Here is a 14951-nt window from a genome sequence, read left to right on the forward strand (position 1 = left end):
GAACTAGATTCTAGACCATCTGGCTTTGTTCAGAAGAGGATTTAAGAGGACACAAGGTCACAACATGTTATCAGATTACTCTGTTTCTCCTTCCATTAGATTCATTAGTTATGTCCTTGAAGATTTTTCCCCTTGTAATTTCTTTGTTAATAGTAAAAAAAAAAAATCTCTTTAGCTACTGCTGTGGAAAACAATAACTCCAAAGATTGAACTGCCAGAAAACCTTTTACAACAGCATGAACAATGCTGTAAATAATATTTAACATCATTGGCTGTCTTTTAAACGTAAGCAGATGTTCTGCAGTCTTATATAAATTCCGCAAAATCAATAAAACACTCTTTAAACACCTTAACTTTTAAAGGAAATATGTATTTTGTGTCCTCCCACATCATTCTTTCACTGCCACTGTGTAAGTCTGGCTCCACTGATTTCAAAACAGAGCAGTTTACATCGACACTGCATTGTCAACAATCTAATTTAAATATTTGTAAAAATTGTTCAAACTTTGAATTGGGACGAGTAGTTATTCTCACAGGAAACAGTTGAAGCCTAAAATAAGACAGAGGAGACCTGAAAGGTGCAAAAATTCTACAACTACAAAGTCAAAGTTGCTTCTTTATTGTTTTATGTAGAAAATGTCAAATGAGTGAACACAAAGTCAAAACCTTGGCTGTACTGTCGTGTGGTAATAAATATCAAATGAAATAGAAAATGTTAGCAAGGGGCCAAGATACACATTGGACACACACGGCAAATTAAAAACGCCGCACGTCTATCATACAATGCATTGATATACGTTAAGTCCAAAATATTTTGATGAGAGCCAGAAAAAGGTTAAAAGTGTGCAAGGCTAAGACAAAAGAAAATATGCTTTTTTTTCTACTAAGTTCACGGCGCAGCTATTGGAATAGAAAAATAGCACAGGTGACGTAGATGGATGGAAAGTGAGAAGTGCTCTTGTTCATTGTCGTTCGTAGACTCTGGTGCACACCACGTCATCTGCTCCCATGGTCTGAAAAGTGTTGAAAGCAGACTGTCAGTCTGAATTGATTTCAAATTCCTCAGAAAATAGGCCAATATTTTTTTTTCTTTTTTCTTCCCCCCCTCTCTCTTTACCAGGATGAGTTTTCCATCGTTGGTTATCTCACGGGTCCAGGAGGTTTTGGGCCCCTCCCCCTTCTGCAGAGTCTGCTCGCATCTGATTTTGCTGTCGGTCTCCCAACGTGGGAAACTCTGAGCATTGAGAGAAACAAACACGAGATGGCTTGATAAGGTAATCTTCATTAGGTGATTTTATGAAGTTGTTAATCCAAGGTTCAGCACTTTAACTTAACCCTTTATAGAACACTCTTTAACTAATATAATTGAGACGTGGCATCCTCATATGTTGACATCACAATTTGGATCATATAAGTGATCCAAAGTGTGATGTCCGCAAGCTGTGTTTGGATGCTAAATTACCAAAACATAATAAAATTTGAAGTTCTTCCTAAATTTTAGTGAAACATTTTCACACATTTTTATATCACTCCTTGAAGTCCACATTTTACAAAAAAAGAAAACAATGACTCAAGATATCTAAGGCTAAAGTGTAAACATCATATCATACATGACAAACGACGAATATTAATACTTTTAGGTAAAAGATTAAATATCTTTGCACCAAAAAAGCAAAAATTGTTTAAAAAAATACTATTCCTGAACATAAAATGTTAATGCGATCACATTTAACACATCTGAACTGTACTTAAAAATCTACTTATTAAATAACATGTGTTACTCCCAGTTTAAGAAGCACAGTCGATACATTTTAGACTTTGAAAGTCATATTATACTTAAACATAAGCCAAACAAAGCATACTTTACTTGACCTCATTTATAAACCATCATTGAGTGGTTTCTATCTATGGTTTTCCTTTAGTTTTTTGCTCCCTTTTTACAGTAATACTTAAAGGAAAAAAGGATGTTGTAAATACAAAATGTAAAAAAAAAAAAGAAATATTTTAGTGTTTCAGTTTTGTGACAGAAGTATTGCTTTGTTTGTTCCCACTGGTTAGGTTTTGTGGTTTGGATCTTGTTTGACACCTGTTCTATTGTCCATTTTGCTTTACGGTCAATTTTGTAATCAAGTGAGTCAAACAAACAGGGGAGGTTGATTTTGAGTGTTGGCTCCTCGAGAGACAAAGAGGAACAAGCAAGGCGTCGTTAGGTAATAACTTTGGATGCGCTCATTGTTATCGCAGTGACACAAACACTGATTGCGTGTTTACCCTGGAGACAGACAAACCAACGGAGACAAACAAGTTGAAAGGGCTTGGAAAAAAAGCATGCAATATGCCTTTGGAGACCGAGCCATGGGTGGAGATGTGCTGTTGGGCCAAATCAAACAGATTGATTCAATATGGACAGCTCGTTCTCCACACGCCCATCACTGCTGTGATTTGATGGCAAGAGAATGTAAGAATGCTCTCCTGAATACCGTGCAGGGGCGTCCGTCCACCGTGCTCTCGTTGAACTCCTGTCCCACAGTGAAAGTGATGTGGGTGGTCCGGACGGTGGTGGAGGTCTTAATGGACAGGGTCTCGCCGTCCTGCATGATCTCCACCAAGGGCTTGGACGCTGCTTTACACGCGATCTTGCGCAGCATCACGTTTACACCTGTAAGACACAGGAGTGAAGTTAGCCCGTTTGTTGAGCCTTATTAAGGCATTGGACGGCCATCACGCAATCTAGCATAATATTGACAAAATTTGCTGAAAGCACAGATGTTTGTTTCAAGTTTTGATGATTTTGTGAAGAAACCCTTACCTCATTTTTTTCCCTTAGTTTGGCTTCTAAAATTGATGTAGCGTGCTTTTCGAAATAGTAATAGGGCTGTCGAAAATGTGTCAAAAAGCGCAATTGAAAAACCTCTTTGATTTTTGACCCAAGTCTCTGATGTTAATGGCCGTAATATCTTCTCTTTGTGTGTCTGCGTGTTCTTGCCCTTTTCATATTAGTCATCATTTTGATCGTCAAGTTCAAACAAAGGCCAAAATGTACAAAGTAAAGACTTGCATAACCAGTGTAAGCGAATGAATATTCCCATTCAGTCTATTCCAAAGAAGAGTGCACTCGGGTCAAGAGAACAGATGACTCTTGTGTCAAAGCAAGACGGCAGCGAATTAAACAAACTCATGTTGCAAAGTGCGTGGGCGGAATCTCTCTAACATTTTGTCCGTTAACGATGAGAAAGGAAATAGTGAGGTCATATGACAAAGCATGGCCAAAACATGTGCATCGGCCCTTTTCCAAATCCTCTTTGCACGCACAAACACATCGAGTTGGTGCGCTCACAACCTTCTTTCCACCGCAGGTATTACTTTTCTTATCGCTCGCTGCGGTGCCTTTGCATTTAGAATAAATACGTCATTTGAAAATGTCTGAGGGGAAGCTTGTGCTTGTTTTCCGTGCGTATGTCCGTCTGCTTTCCAGTTGGGTTTCCCACCTCTCACGCATTCCCACCTGTCAGCAAGAGTAAATATATACACGCTAAGAAATGCCCAGTCATTCACAGTGCACCAGGATATCCACACTGCGTGTACAGTACGTGCATTGTCACTTTATCAGCTGGAGTTTCCTTCTTTTCTCTTATGTGGCATGTGACAAATATTAGTTTTAGTACTATAGTTTTACTTTTTACATTCAAATAAATTTGCATGCAAGGCTTCATTTATGCAATGAATAGGAATGAGACTATAGCTCACAATATGGTGCGATGTCAATATACTTTGTATCCCGATTAGCAATATTTTTGTAGTCCGAGAGGAAGAAAATTATTTTTGACAGATTGTATAAATGAAAGGGTAAAACGAAACGTTGGTCATCTTTCCATTTAGGAATATCTTGATTTCCTTTTTGATAGGTGTACTTTAGAATATCATAATAATCATGGTGAGATAATGTTTACTGTGAACCTTATATCGCAAAACCTATAATTTTAGGGGGTACCCAGAGGTTCCCACTTCTAATAGTCAGACTTTTCCGATTCTTAAAAATTGGCCTCAATTTTCAAAATGCATTGCGTGTAGATATATAGTTCATAAATAATAGAATTTGTCTCTAAAAAAAGAGAAAATTGTGAGAAAAAAATAATGAATTGCTCTACCAAGTTAAATACAACTGAACTGAATTTTAATAAAAGCCGCGCTTCCACAGTTATTCCAAAGGTTTTGTTATCACAGTAATTTGTGCCAGAAACGGCTTTAACCAAAAAGCCCCCAAAGATACACTTCATTGCAAAAGATATCCTTCTTTCATATGATTAAAGCTGTACATCCTGCCAATCATGTCAAGATTCTCCTAAAGTCACAGCTCAAGTGAGATGTCCCTTTCCTGACAATGTGGGTTTATTTTAAGGAGCAAGCTGAGCCGCAGACATGAACTGACCCCTGTGTCTCGTCTGCGTCTACCTAAAAGCCAAGTGGGGGGCCTTTGGGAGGCAATGGGGGGGAAGGGAGGAGGGGGCTTCTCAAGTAACTGCTCCAGATTGCACACAAGCTGACTTTTAGACACCCAAACGGCTCCAACGCAAACAGATCTGGCCTCGCGAGGGTGCGCGCTCGCACAGCGACCGAGCCAGAGGGTCAGAGATCAGGCGGCAGAGGAAGCCTTTGGATGGAGGCGAGGCAGTGAGGGATAGAGGGAAATGGCGAAACGCTGGCTGCTGACAGGTCGCATCCAGCTGCGCTTCTCACACCCTGATGCAGATGGGGGTGGTCTTCCACCAAGATCGAATCTGGGTTAACTTTTTCATTACTTGATAGCCTGATTTGATTTACACAATCAAATTTTTCAAGCAACTATTTAATTCATTCGCAACAAGCCCCGTTTGTGTTCATAGTGCTGTGGTAGTTGGTTAAAAAAAAATCAATTCAAAGCCCATTAACGACAACAGGCATCCAATCCAGATCATGTCTATTGCCGTTAATACCAGCCACATTTTTTAAAAATTATTTCATAGTTGATTGATTTTATTGTGATGAAAATAAACTCAGTTAATTTATTTGCAAATTCATGTAAAGTCTCAATAGCCAAGCCTATGAGTACAATGTTTTTGAACATTTAATCACTTTTTTGCACATATAAATACTCGAGAGACTTAATATAAACTGAAGGAAGATTGGCATATAGCAGGGGCCGGGAACCTTTTTGACGAAGAGAGCCATAAACAATTCATATTTTCAAACATTATTCCTTGAGAGCCATACTAATAATTTAAAAGTAAAAATACATGAAATGTGTGCAATTTATTAATCATTTCACCACTTTGGAAGTAAAAAAAGTCTCTGAATTCTTTTGAGTACATTTTTCACTGTTGCTAATCAATGATTATCAATTAGAGTATGCATGCAGAAGAGTCTAATGAAGAAAAATTATGATTAAAAAGGTGCTAGAGATAGTGTCGGCGCCACATTGCCGGCGTGACGCTCCCATTGGTGTGTTCGGGACTTAGGTCTCTCACCAGCGGTTCCCATATTTTACCACAGGTTAGCGGAGAGCCATATACACCCATCAAAAGAGCCACACATGGCTCTCGAGCCATAGATTCCCTACCCCTGGCGTATAGCAACCCAGACTCAAGAATCGAACCCTGCTCCTGAAAGCTACGAATCAGACGTGCTAGTCCAATACCTCGTCTTCATTTATTTCCTCCACCAAGTCATTGAATTGCCATGAACAAAAGCGCGCATCGTCCATCTTCATCTCAATGACTGGACGCGCGCATCGTCTATCTTCAGCTCAAAGATTGGACGCGCGCACTCGCTCAAACGATCTCGCTCAGGCTGAAAGAAAGCCTAGCGAAGAGCAGGTGCTTTCCCCCCTTTTTGCGTCCCCCTCGATCACCCCCGAAAATGTCCCGCACTCCCGCACTGTAAACCGCGTCATGGCGCGCCCATTCAAGTGCGCACAGCCACACAATCCCAAATCCGTGGCACAGACAGATGTGCCGCCGTTTGTCTCTATTGTGTTCCGGCTGCCTAACCCCGGGGGTGTTTAGATGACGCCGGCGAGGGGCCAGCCGAGGCACTTGAATTTTTCGCCCGTCCACAGAATGACAAAGACCCCCTGCCCGTGCGTAAAAGAGGCCGATCCTCTCTAGGTGCCCAGAAAACGAAGATGTGACCTACAAACGACTTTTTTTTTTTAGTGGAAGATCTTTCCATCACTCACCCAACACTTTTAAGAGCTCCTCAAAGTTCTCGGAACTCTTCATCTCCCAAGTGCCGGAGAAGTCCGGGATTTTACGCTCCATGTTCGGCTGCGGGATGGTTGAATGCGATGAGGGGGGTGTTGGTGATCGGGTCTTTTTTTTTCTTGGCTGGACTGCCGAATGGGTTCGCACCTAACTGGGACTTTCTGGTGGAACTCGTTCCTGCCTGGGCTTTGCTAGTGTCCCCTGAATGTGCGCCGGCGCAAATGAAATGCAATTGCGCTGCGGGAAATAAAGGGGAGTACTCTGGAGGGGTATGGCCACGCCTCTTATTGATACGGTCACGCCCCGCGCACATGCAGATTACAGGCATGGATCTATAGACATCATGTACTTTTAGATAGATAGTTTAAAGCCGAGTATGCGCCATAAATGATTGACTACCAACTTGGGGCAGGAGATTTTTCAAATGCTCCAGTAAAATTCTCCCAAATCACTACATTTTTGACATATTTACAAACATCTTGGACCAAATGAACTTTGACAAAGACTGGATATTGAATTGGAAAAAAAAAACTATTTTGAGTATGCAGTGAAATCATTGCATATTTGAACTTAATGATAAGCCATGAGAAAATATGCTCCTGTTGACTTTATCGTCATGTGGTGCAACCTGTTCGTAACCCTTTTTAGGGTAAGCGATTATTTTTGGTCCAGCTCCGGCACCCTGACTAGTTGTTGAAAAGTAATATAATTTCATCAACATTTGTTAAAATCCTACCGTCCCTCCCCCCTGCAATCCGCCCCTGGCTAGATGCCTAATCCAATTTCCAGCTTCTCCCATTCAAAATAAATTGGACGTATATCACCGTCACTGTGAGGGCTCTATAAAGGGTTAAAATGGTCGGCAGAGACGTCCAACCCATTGGCTCACAACCGACATCTAACCTCATATGATATTTGCTCATATTTCCACGGTGCATTGACCAAATCACGCCCCCTGTTGGCAGCAGTAAACAATCCTCAATGTTAGTTTATAATCTTTTCCAGATAGTTTCTTCCTTTCTATGGAATCTGCAACAATTGAGCATGATGTGTGATGAATAGATATAACATAGAATGGGGTGCAAATGACGAGGGAGAGAAAGGGGAAGGCCAAGTTCACCTCCTGATCCTCCTGTTGCTGCCATAAAAATAAAAGCGACTGTAATGGGATACAGATTTTGCCCTGCACTCCCAAATAATCATTTCACGTGGAACCGCCGCGTCAGAGGGGGGGCTGCTAGAAAAGGAAATTAAAAAAGAAAAAAAAAGAGGTGGGATTGACGTAGGTCGACATGGCTTTGCCCCCCACCCTCCCGCTGAGGGAACGGAAGAGAAGCGAAAGGGGGAGGAGGAGGAGACGGGCCTGCGGTGCGGGGTCAGGGGCCCGCGGGGTGGGAGGTAGGCCGACTCGGAACACGCGCGCCCAACACACACACACACACAACGCAGATGATGGATGGCGGCGATACAAAGCCGACGTTAACTATTGACTCTTGATGGATGATCCCATCCGCTACACTGCACGGCGAATTAGCGCTGGGTAACCCGGGCGACTTTGGAGGGGATAGGAAAGCGGGGGAGCGGGCCCGTCATGGTTCCTCGCTACAAAAGCATGCCGTGGCTCCATGTCAGTCAACACACGCAAGGAGTAATAAAGAAGAGTTACAGATCAATAATTGGATAATTGAAGACATGCGTTTTTACTCACAGACGTGTGCGAATTCCTGCACCTTTGCACACCATCAGCGAGTCTGGTTTAAGTCAAGCGCACTTCAATGCTGTCATTAATTAAAGCAGAATTGCCACAAAAGTCAAAAGTATAAAAGTTACAAGAATAGTAGTGTTGATGTCAAGCATTTGGCATGATTAAAAATTCTTTTACTGAGAATAGAAATCGTATTATGCGAAAATGACAGCTATTAATGATCGGACAGTTAGATATAATGTCACATTCTACATTGGAGGGATGCAGACCAGGCTGCCTACTGACTTGCTAGTGAAGGCAACAATGGGAAGGGTGGGAAAAAAAATGTAGTCATTCACCCCCCCTTCAATGTTAGAAGAATGGCGGGTACAGGGAAATAGAAAAACACGTGAAAAGTAGTACACTAGACACCATAAGTAGGGACAATGACACCATATAAGGTATGGACAGGGTTGGATGAGGTGCTCCGTCCCGAGAAATGATGGTGCGCGACAAATCCATGCATCCTTGCGCCGGTAGTGGGGGGATTGGGTGATTGATCACGAAGGCGTTGACTCTTAGGGGTGAAATCCAAATAAACACATTGATTTTTTTTTCGGTTCCTGTTGAAGACTCATTGACTAAAATAACCTATTTTTTCCTTCTGCTTTTTTCATGGAAGTGAGATTTAATATTTGCAAATTTATTGTTAGATTTTGTATTGTAATGCTTTGAATTTTGTGCTGTCTTTTATCCCCATGTACATACGTAGAATAATAAAATAGAAGTAATAATAATAGTAATATACAAGACAGTGCATTACTTAATGCAAAAGGAGAATGATGGCGTATTAAATCATACCCTTATTAAATAAAAATGAAAGCCCCACGTTGGGCAGCTACTTTTGAGAAAATGTGGCTTTCATTTACATTTTCTTTTCAATTTCACCTCAGAAAAAAGAAATATTGTGCTTTTTCTGCTTCATTAAAACCTTCTTTCCTCTGGGGTCCACACGAGAAATGTGCTATCTTTCCCTTAAACTTGTAAATGACATTACACATTTTATTCCTAAATTTAAAATGACATTTTTCTAAACACCAGCTGTGGAACCATTACAGAACTGTAACTTGCAACGTCAATCCATTTCCCCTTTTTATTTCCCCTTTGCACCTGCGTATAACCTCACGGTTGAATTTGCACGGACAATATTGAATCCCCTCATTCAAAAACTGAAAGCACGCTTCTATTTAACACTCGGACGGGCCCATTTATATCCACCCCGGCATCATTCTGTCTTTTTTTGCGGCGGCCCTGGCGCTCTGTCTCATGGGGCTGCCCTCCGAAAGTGGGGATTGATCTTTTGAGAGTGACGGATGAACCCGCAAAGTCACAATGCGCGACTGTCCACGATCAGGAAGATTCATGTTCATTACGGGAGGCGGACTATAAAGCATATGACCGTGACGTGCCAACACATGGATCAAACAAATGGCTGGATTGTAGCACATAATGATAGGTTTGGCCATCTTGTGTGTGTGTGCGCTGTGGGGTGGGCTTGATAAAGAGCTCTGAAATGTGTGTGTGATGCTGCATGTCAGCACGTGATGACAAAGAGCCGTTCCGCATTCAGGCCCACTCAACCGTGAGCGGCACCCCTCAACCTTTCCCTCCTGTTTCTCGCTTCGCTCCCTCCTTTACCTCACGCCACTTTCTCTCGGCTCCCCTCCCTTGCCACTTTTCTATCCTTCCTCCTCCCCCCTGTCAAGCTTTTGTTCTTTTGTGCCGCTCTGACACATTCCTCAAGTACGTTGAGAAGGAGCAAAGCGATAGGGAGAGGACCGAGAGCACAGATGAGAGCCAGACGATTGGAAACGAAGCAATTTTCTTTCTGCATTGTTGTGCTGTGAAGGATGTTAGGGTCAGTCGGCGAAGGGAGGGAGATCAAACAGTTGGGGTCAGAGATGGAGTGCTCCAAAAGGCCACAAATATGGAAAGAAAGACTCCTTTTTTTTGTGGGAAAGCCAAACACATTTCACTTCTGGGACCTTCTATTAGTTTGCTCACCATCAGATTCGGTACTCGGCCGTTTGGTCGCCGGACTTTTGGTCGCCGGACGTTTGGTCGCCCGGAAGGTTATTGATAATTACCATTTAAAATTGTTGCTCAAATTCCCTAAATACAAACTGTGAATTATTGTTTTGTCATACTTAATGCCCTATTAATTATTAGGCTAATGAAAAGCTTCAAATTTCCCGTACTTGTATTGTGTTTTGTTGGAGAACTTGTTAAGACCCTGACTGACATAGCTTCTTAAAGGGACAACGCATGTACATACAAACTCTTATACACTCACACGTCCGCTCAGTGAAACTGCTCAGGGCTATTGTTGGCTTTTATTGGTGCGTAGACCGTGTTTTTTACCTTGTTTTGTCGCCGGACTTTTGGTCGCCGGACGTTTGGTCGCCGGTTGTTTGGGTCCGGGCGACCAAACGTCCACGACCAAACGTCCGGCGACCAAAAGTCCGGCGACCAAACTTCCGGTCACGGTCAGATTCAACGTGAACTCATTGGCAAATGGCAGTGGAAGTCCGAGCTATTTTTATCAGTCATAATTTCAGCATCAACGCTGCACGTGGCTTTTAGAGAGAAAAAAAAGAAATAGTAAAGTCTCAAGCATGAATTAAATTGTATTACACTGACAGGTTGTCCCTAATTATTTCAAAGGAAACACTTGCACTGTTTTGGATTGAAAACTATTATTTGAACATTTAGTCACTGCAATTGGCTGGCAACCCATTCAGGTAAAAAAAAAGGTAAAGTCAAAACTTGCCTCATTTGACTTGTTTGTGCAGGCGTTAAAGGACAAAAACACCAAGAGGTGCTCAGTGGAGTTCACAGTGAAAATCTAATTGCTTTCAAACAAAGGTAACCTTTCTAAAGTCGGCTGAACGGGAACTGGTCTCACTTCATGACAATCTCAGCTAATCATGCATTTCACATCCTATTTTTGGGGGGGAAATCGTGCCAGCAAAAGCAGCAAGTGTTGCCTGGAGTTAGCTGGGATGGGCTCCGGCACCCCTTGCAAATGAAATGGATATTTATCAATGGCAGCCAATGAGTGAAGAATCAGATTTATGAACTGAGGTGATTATAACCAAGAAATCTGTTTTGTTTTTTTTCTGACGGGGAAACTTTGATATGCCGATTGGCTGGACTTTATACAATCGGGTAGCTTGTGAGCCGATGGAAAAGCAATAAATAAGCAAAAACTCTACTCCCTTATAAAAGAGGTGAAAGGTCGGAACTAGAGTTTCTGAGACTTTCAGTGATAAAGTGCAGGCTGTTCAAGCCAGAAAAACAAAAAATCACGTGTCTGGCCAAAATACGTGGCTGGAGAATGGTCAACTTCAAACATATTGTGGCACTTGTAACCTCTTGAACATTCTCATGAGGTCATGTTTCTAAGTGAGAGTAGGAAAGAATCGACACTCTCACATGGATGAAATGTCTCCTTTTTCCTCTTGTACAGCATATCACTTCCTATTTCCTGTCCCCCGTCTCACAATTTTCACCCGCCAGTGACCCTGTTCATCCTCTACCGTGTTTTCTATCCAAGCTCCCTTTTTCACCTCTTCTAATAAGACTTGCGTCTTGACAAGTAGCGGCTCTCAGCCTGTAAATGTCGGCTTTTAGCTGCTCATAAAGTCACGCTGGAGTGTCAGTCTTCACTTTATCATTTAGATGACCTCTAATAAAACCACTCAAGCCCATAACCCAGATGTGAACTTGACCCAGTCTATACTCCCCACTCCTGGAAGTCATTATCAGTGCCCTTTGGGTCTTAGAGGGAAAAAATGGGCAGAATTTCCTGGCAGACGGTGCAAGCAAGGACGGATGACTGTATCTATGTTGTGTGATTTACACGTGGACCAGTGGGAGGTTTTGAACTCCTCTGGGAGTTGTAAGACAATCCCCAGATCATTAACTGGTAAAGAGTGATCAGTAATTGGGCTTTTTGTTGTTTAGGAAAGTGATCAATTTGTAGACAGTGAGATGATGTGCTTGCAAGGGGAAGTTTCGCCTTCAAAGCTATTTGAAATGGGACCGCAGCTTCGAAACATGCAGTTTGGAATATGGAATTTATTTTGTTTGTGTAGGATAAGAAACAGATTTGATCCATTTTCCACAATCTCACTTACTTTGTTGTTCTCCTCAAGTCAAAGTCTAAAGTCCTGGGATTTTTGTTAGTCGATGAAATTCTTCCAAAGTTTGAAATGAATATTCTTTGGAAGTGAATGGCATCTGTCAACCTGAAACGAAAATTGTATGACATACTAACAGTAGAAACTTTAGGTGTTTGTGAAAATGTATTTTCAATGAGAATTCTCAAATCCTTAAGGGACACCATTACTTTTAGTGTTTTTTAAACCTACTATTATATCATCCAAATACTGTTCAAAAGTGATTTTTCGGAAGAAGAACAAAACATAAAGGGGGCACAGTATTTGCTGTAGCTTTCCATTCAGAATCAAAAGACATTATGAATAATGGATCCATGACGTCTGCAGTAGATTTTGCATCATAACAATCCCACAATTGCATGGTGACCGTTGAACTGCTATTTGCACGCTGCCTGGGCACGTTTGCAATGTCGCCCCGGTTATGTAAGGCTACGAGCTGACAAGCCCCATCCCCGCCCCCGCCGACTCCCAGACGGGAAATGTACAACTTGAAGCGAAGACCTAACACCCAAGATCTCCCACAACTGCAGCTTTTAGGCTCATTGGAAGCCAAGCAGAATTTTCCTCTCTTGCTATATCAAGGTACGGAGACCGTTGCGCATCGGAGTGCTTTCCCACTTCTTCTTTTTTCTGCTTTTATGATGAGGAGGAACACAGACAGCTGTGCTTTTCACTCGTGTTCGTTGGCGTGGGGCAGGAGCGACAAGCCTCGCTAAAGCGCCGACGCAGTGCTGTAAAAACCCCAGTTTGCTCTCGCTGATGTGAAGGCATTTGTTTCACTCCAGGGCCGTCGGGTAATGGCTACTCACGGGTTTGTATTCATTGTGGCCGCCGCCTACATCCTGTTGGCTCCTCGTGCCCAGGCAAGAAACGACGCTCCCTGCCAGCGCTCCAAATGGAACAACGGCTACAACACGTTCATCAAGCGTCACGTCCGCTCGGGCCTCCCCGCCTCTCTAGATTCCAGCGAGTGGAGAAACTATATCAAGAACAACGGGGGCTGCGATAGACCCACCCAGTCCTTTCTGGATCCAAAAGACCTGGACAGGATCAGGGCCGTGTGCTCCAACAGGGGCGGGAAGACTTACAAGGACAACCTGTGCATCAGCCAGGAGCCCTTCTCCTTCGTCACAGTCAGGAGCGACCACGGCACTTGCGGGATCAAGAACATCGTCCGGGAAAGCAAACATCTGATCCTGGCCTGTGAGGTGCTGGAAAACCAGTGCCTGCCAGTCCACTTTGAGGGAAACCCCAAAGACGCGAGGCCCAGCAACAATGCAAAAGGCTGCCTGGATCCAGATATTAAAGGCCACGCATCTCGTTTGAAAACAACCCAGATGTGCTGGTTGGCATCTGTGTTTGTCTTTATGTATGCCTATTTTTATTGAGTCCATCACTGAATATATCTTTGTTTCAATCTCATGCCAAATGCATGATCTGTATTAAAGTTTAACCCCACAAATAAATGATGCGTTTTAAGTGGGCATTTATGGCTGTGCTTTTAAGATGCTTAGGTTGATCATTTCATGAGAGATTTCGCTGCTGTTCTATTTTACCATGACAAGAAATAAAAAGGGAATTGGGGTATAATGCCCCTGCAACTAAACTGCAGTTCTCATTTTTTTCCCATAAGGTTTACTTATGTATGTGAAAACTTGCCTCTTCAATCAGCCATCACAAGATGACAGAAGAGAGGTGCTAATATCCTTCCATTAATGGCCTTTGTTGCTCATTATTTTTTATTGAGCTATTCATTTTTTAAGCCTCAAAACATAAAAATGACTTTTTATGCCTTATTAATTTTTATCTTCAACCTGCACAAGGAACTAAAGATGGAAATCAGCCTTTGGCTATAATCTTACAGATTTACATATATATGTTAATTAACATGAATATGTATATGTTCATTAAAATGTACTGTCCCTTTACTAAATACATAAATCAAACTCAAAATGTATTCATCTCTGCATGTGTGTACACTAGAGGGCACTCATGCTCTTGTGACGGGACGTTGCTTAAAGTGAATACTAGGCCTAGCTACCGCTACTTTTATTAGCTTTATGCTAACTGACTTTTGCCAGCTATGTGGTTCAATTAAATACCTTACTGTGTGAATAGTGTTCCTTTTTTTGTTTAAACTTCCACCGGAAATAATATTTAAAAGAAAAAAATGGATTCCTATCTTTAAAATAACCAAAAGTACAAGCCTGTCTATCTGATTGGCATTTCCTGACCTTTCAACGTTTTGTAGATCCAGAAACATAAATATTTCAATTTCAGGAGGGTCAAATGTGGTCGCGGTAAAAGGAGAAGTGTCAGAAAATTATTGAGGAAAAGCAAAAGAATGAGTGCCGAGTGAGAAGTAAGGCGGAGGGGGTGCATGAAGCGCAGGGCCTATGAAGAAAAGCAGTGGCAACACAATAAAAAGCAGCCGTGCAATTTTAACAAAGTGGGGAGGGTTCTTGGAAACAAATGCAGTAAACTCAAATTAAGATTTGAACTATGGGAACGGACACCTTCATTTCTTCTCAGCTTTCCCTCTCTCAACTTGTCAACTTTTATTTCCTTTCTTTACACATTTGACCCCCTTTGCAACAAGAACCCACCGAGTCCTAAGGTTCATTTATTTTGGATATCCACATGGCAAAGTGGCAAACGTTTTGCAGTCTTAACGCTCGCTTTTTTGTCTTTCTGCTTGTGTAGAGCGACTTGTGACAAATGAGCATTAAAAGCTCAGAGTGCCGAGGCGCTTACCAAAGGAACAAAAACAACATGAGTAATACAAGC

At 42.2% G+C, this 14951-nt stretch overlaps 2 protein-coding genes across 4 annotated transcripts in view; one reads left to right on the top strand and one right to left on the bottom strand.

Moving 5' to 3' along the window:
- LOC144073732 (angiogenin-2-like) overlaps positions 1–13770 on the top strand; it is a 49488-nt gene extending 35718 nt beyond the window's left edge. For 2 of the 3 annotated variants that reach the window (XM_077599776.1, XM_077599777.1), the window contains 2 exons: positions 1121–1274; positions 12950–13770. In XM_077599776.1, coding sequence (XP_077455902.1) covers positions 12962–13552 — 591 coding nt within the window. In that variant the 5' untranslated portion in view covers positions 1121–1274; positions 12950–12961 and the 3' untranslated portion in view covers positions 13553–13770. Of the gene's footprint in view, positions 1–1120; positions 1275–12607; positions 12747–12949 lie in introns of those variants that run through there. The other variant, XM_077599775.1, reaches the window with a different exon arrangement.
- crabp2a (cellular retinoic acid binding protein 2, a) lies at positions 604–6466 on the bottom strand. Its single transcript, XM_077599778.1, has 4 exons — positions 6215–6466; positions 2481–2659; positions 1118–1234; positions 604–1013 (listed from the first exon to the last, which is right to left on the bottom strand). Exons 1-4 carry the CDS (start codon positions 6294–6296, stop codon positions 963–965), a joined length of 429 nt encoding a protein of 142 aa, XP_077455904.1. The 5' UTR covers positions 6297–6466; the 3' UTR covers positions 604–962.
- Positions 13771–14951: the final 1181 nt, after the last annotated feature.

This window comes from Stigmatopora argus, chromosome 4, assembly GCF_051989625.1.
Source record: "Stigmatopora argus isolate UIUO_Sarg chromosome 4, RoL_Sarg_1.0, whole genome shotgun sequence".
Lineage (NCBI taxonomy): Eukaryota > Metazoa > Chordata > Actinopteri > Syngnathiformes > Syngnathidae > Stigmatopora > Stigmatopora argus.

What these genes read in the sequence shown, in the direction of transcription:
- crabp2a (XM_077599778.1), bottom strand. Translation starts at nt 6,296, where the DNA reads ATGGAGCGTAAAATCCCGGACTTCTCCGGCACTTGGGAGATGAAGAGT. An exon ending in GGAGCTCTTAAAAGTGTTGG is followed by an intron (nt 2,660 to 6,214) that starts GTGAGTGATGGA and finishes TGTGTCTTACAG; the next exon opens with GTGTAAACGTGATGCTGCGC. An exon ending in TGGACGGACGCCCCTGCACG is followed by an intron (nt 1,235 to 2,480) that starts GTATTCAGGAGA and finishes CTCAATGCTCAG; the next exon opens with AGTTTCCCACGTTGGGAGAC.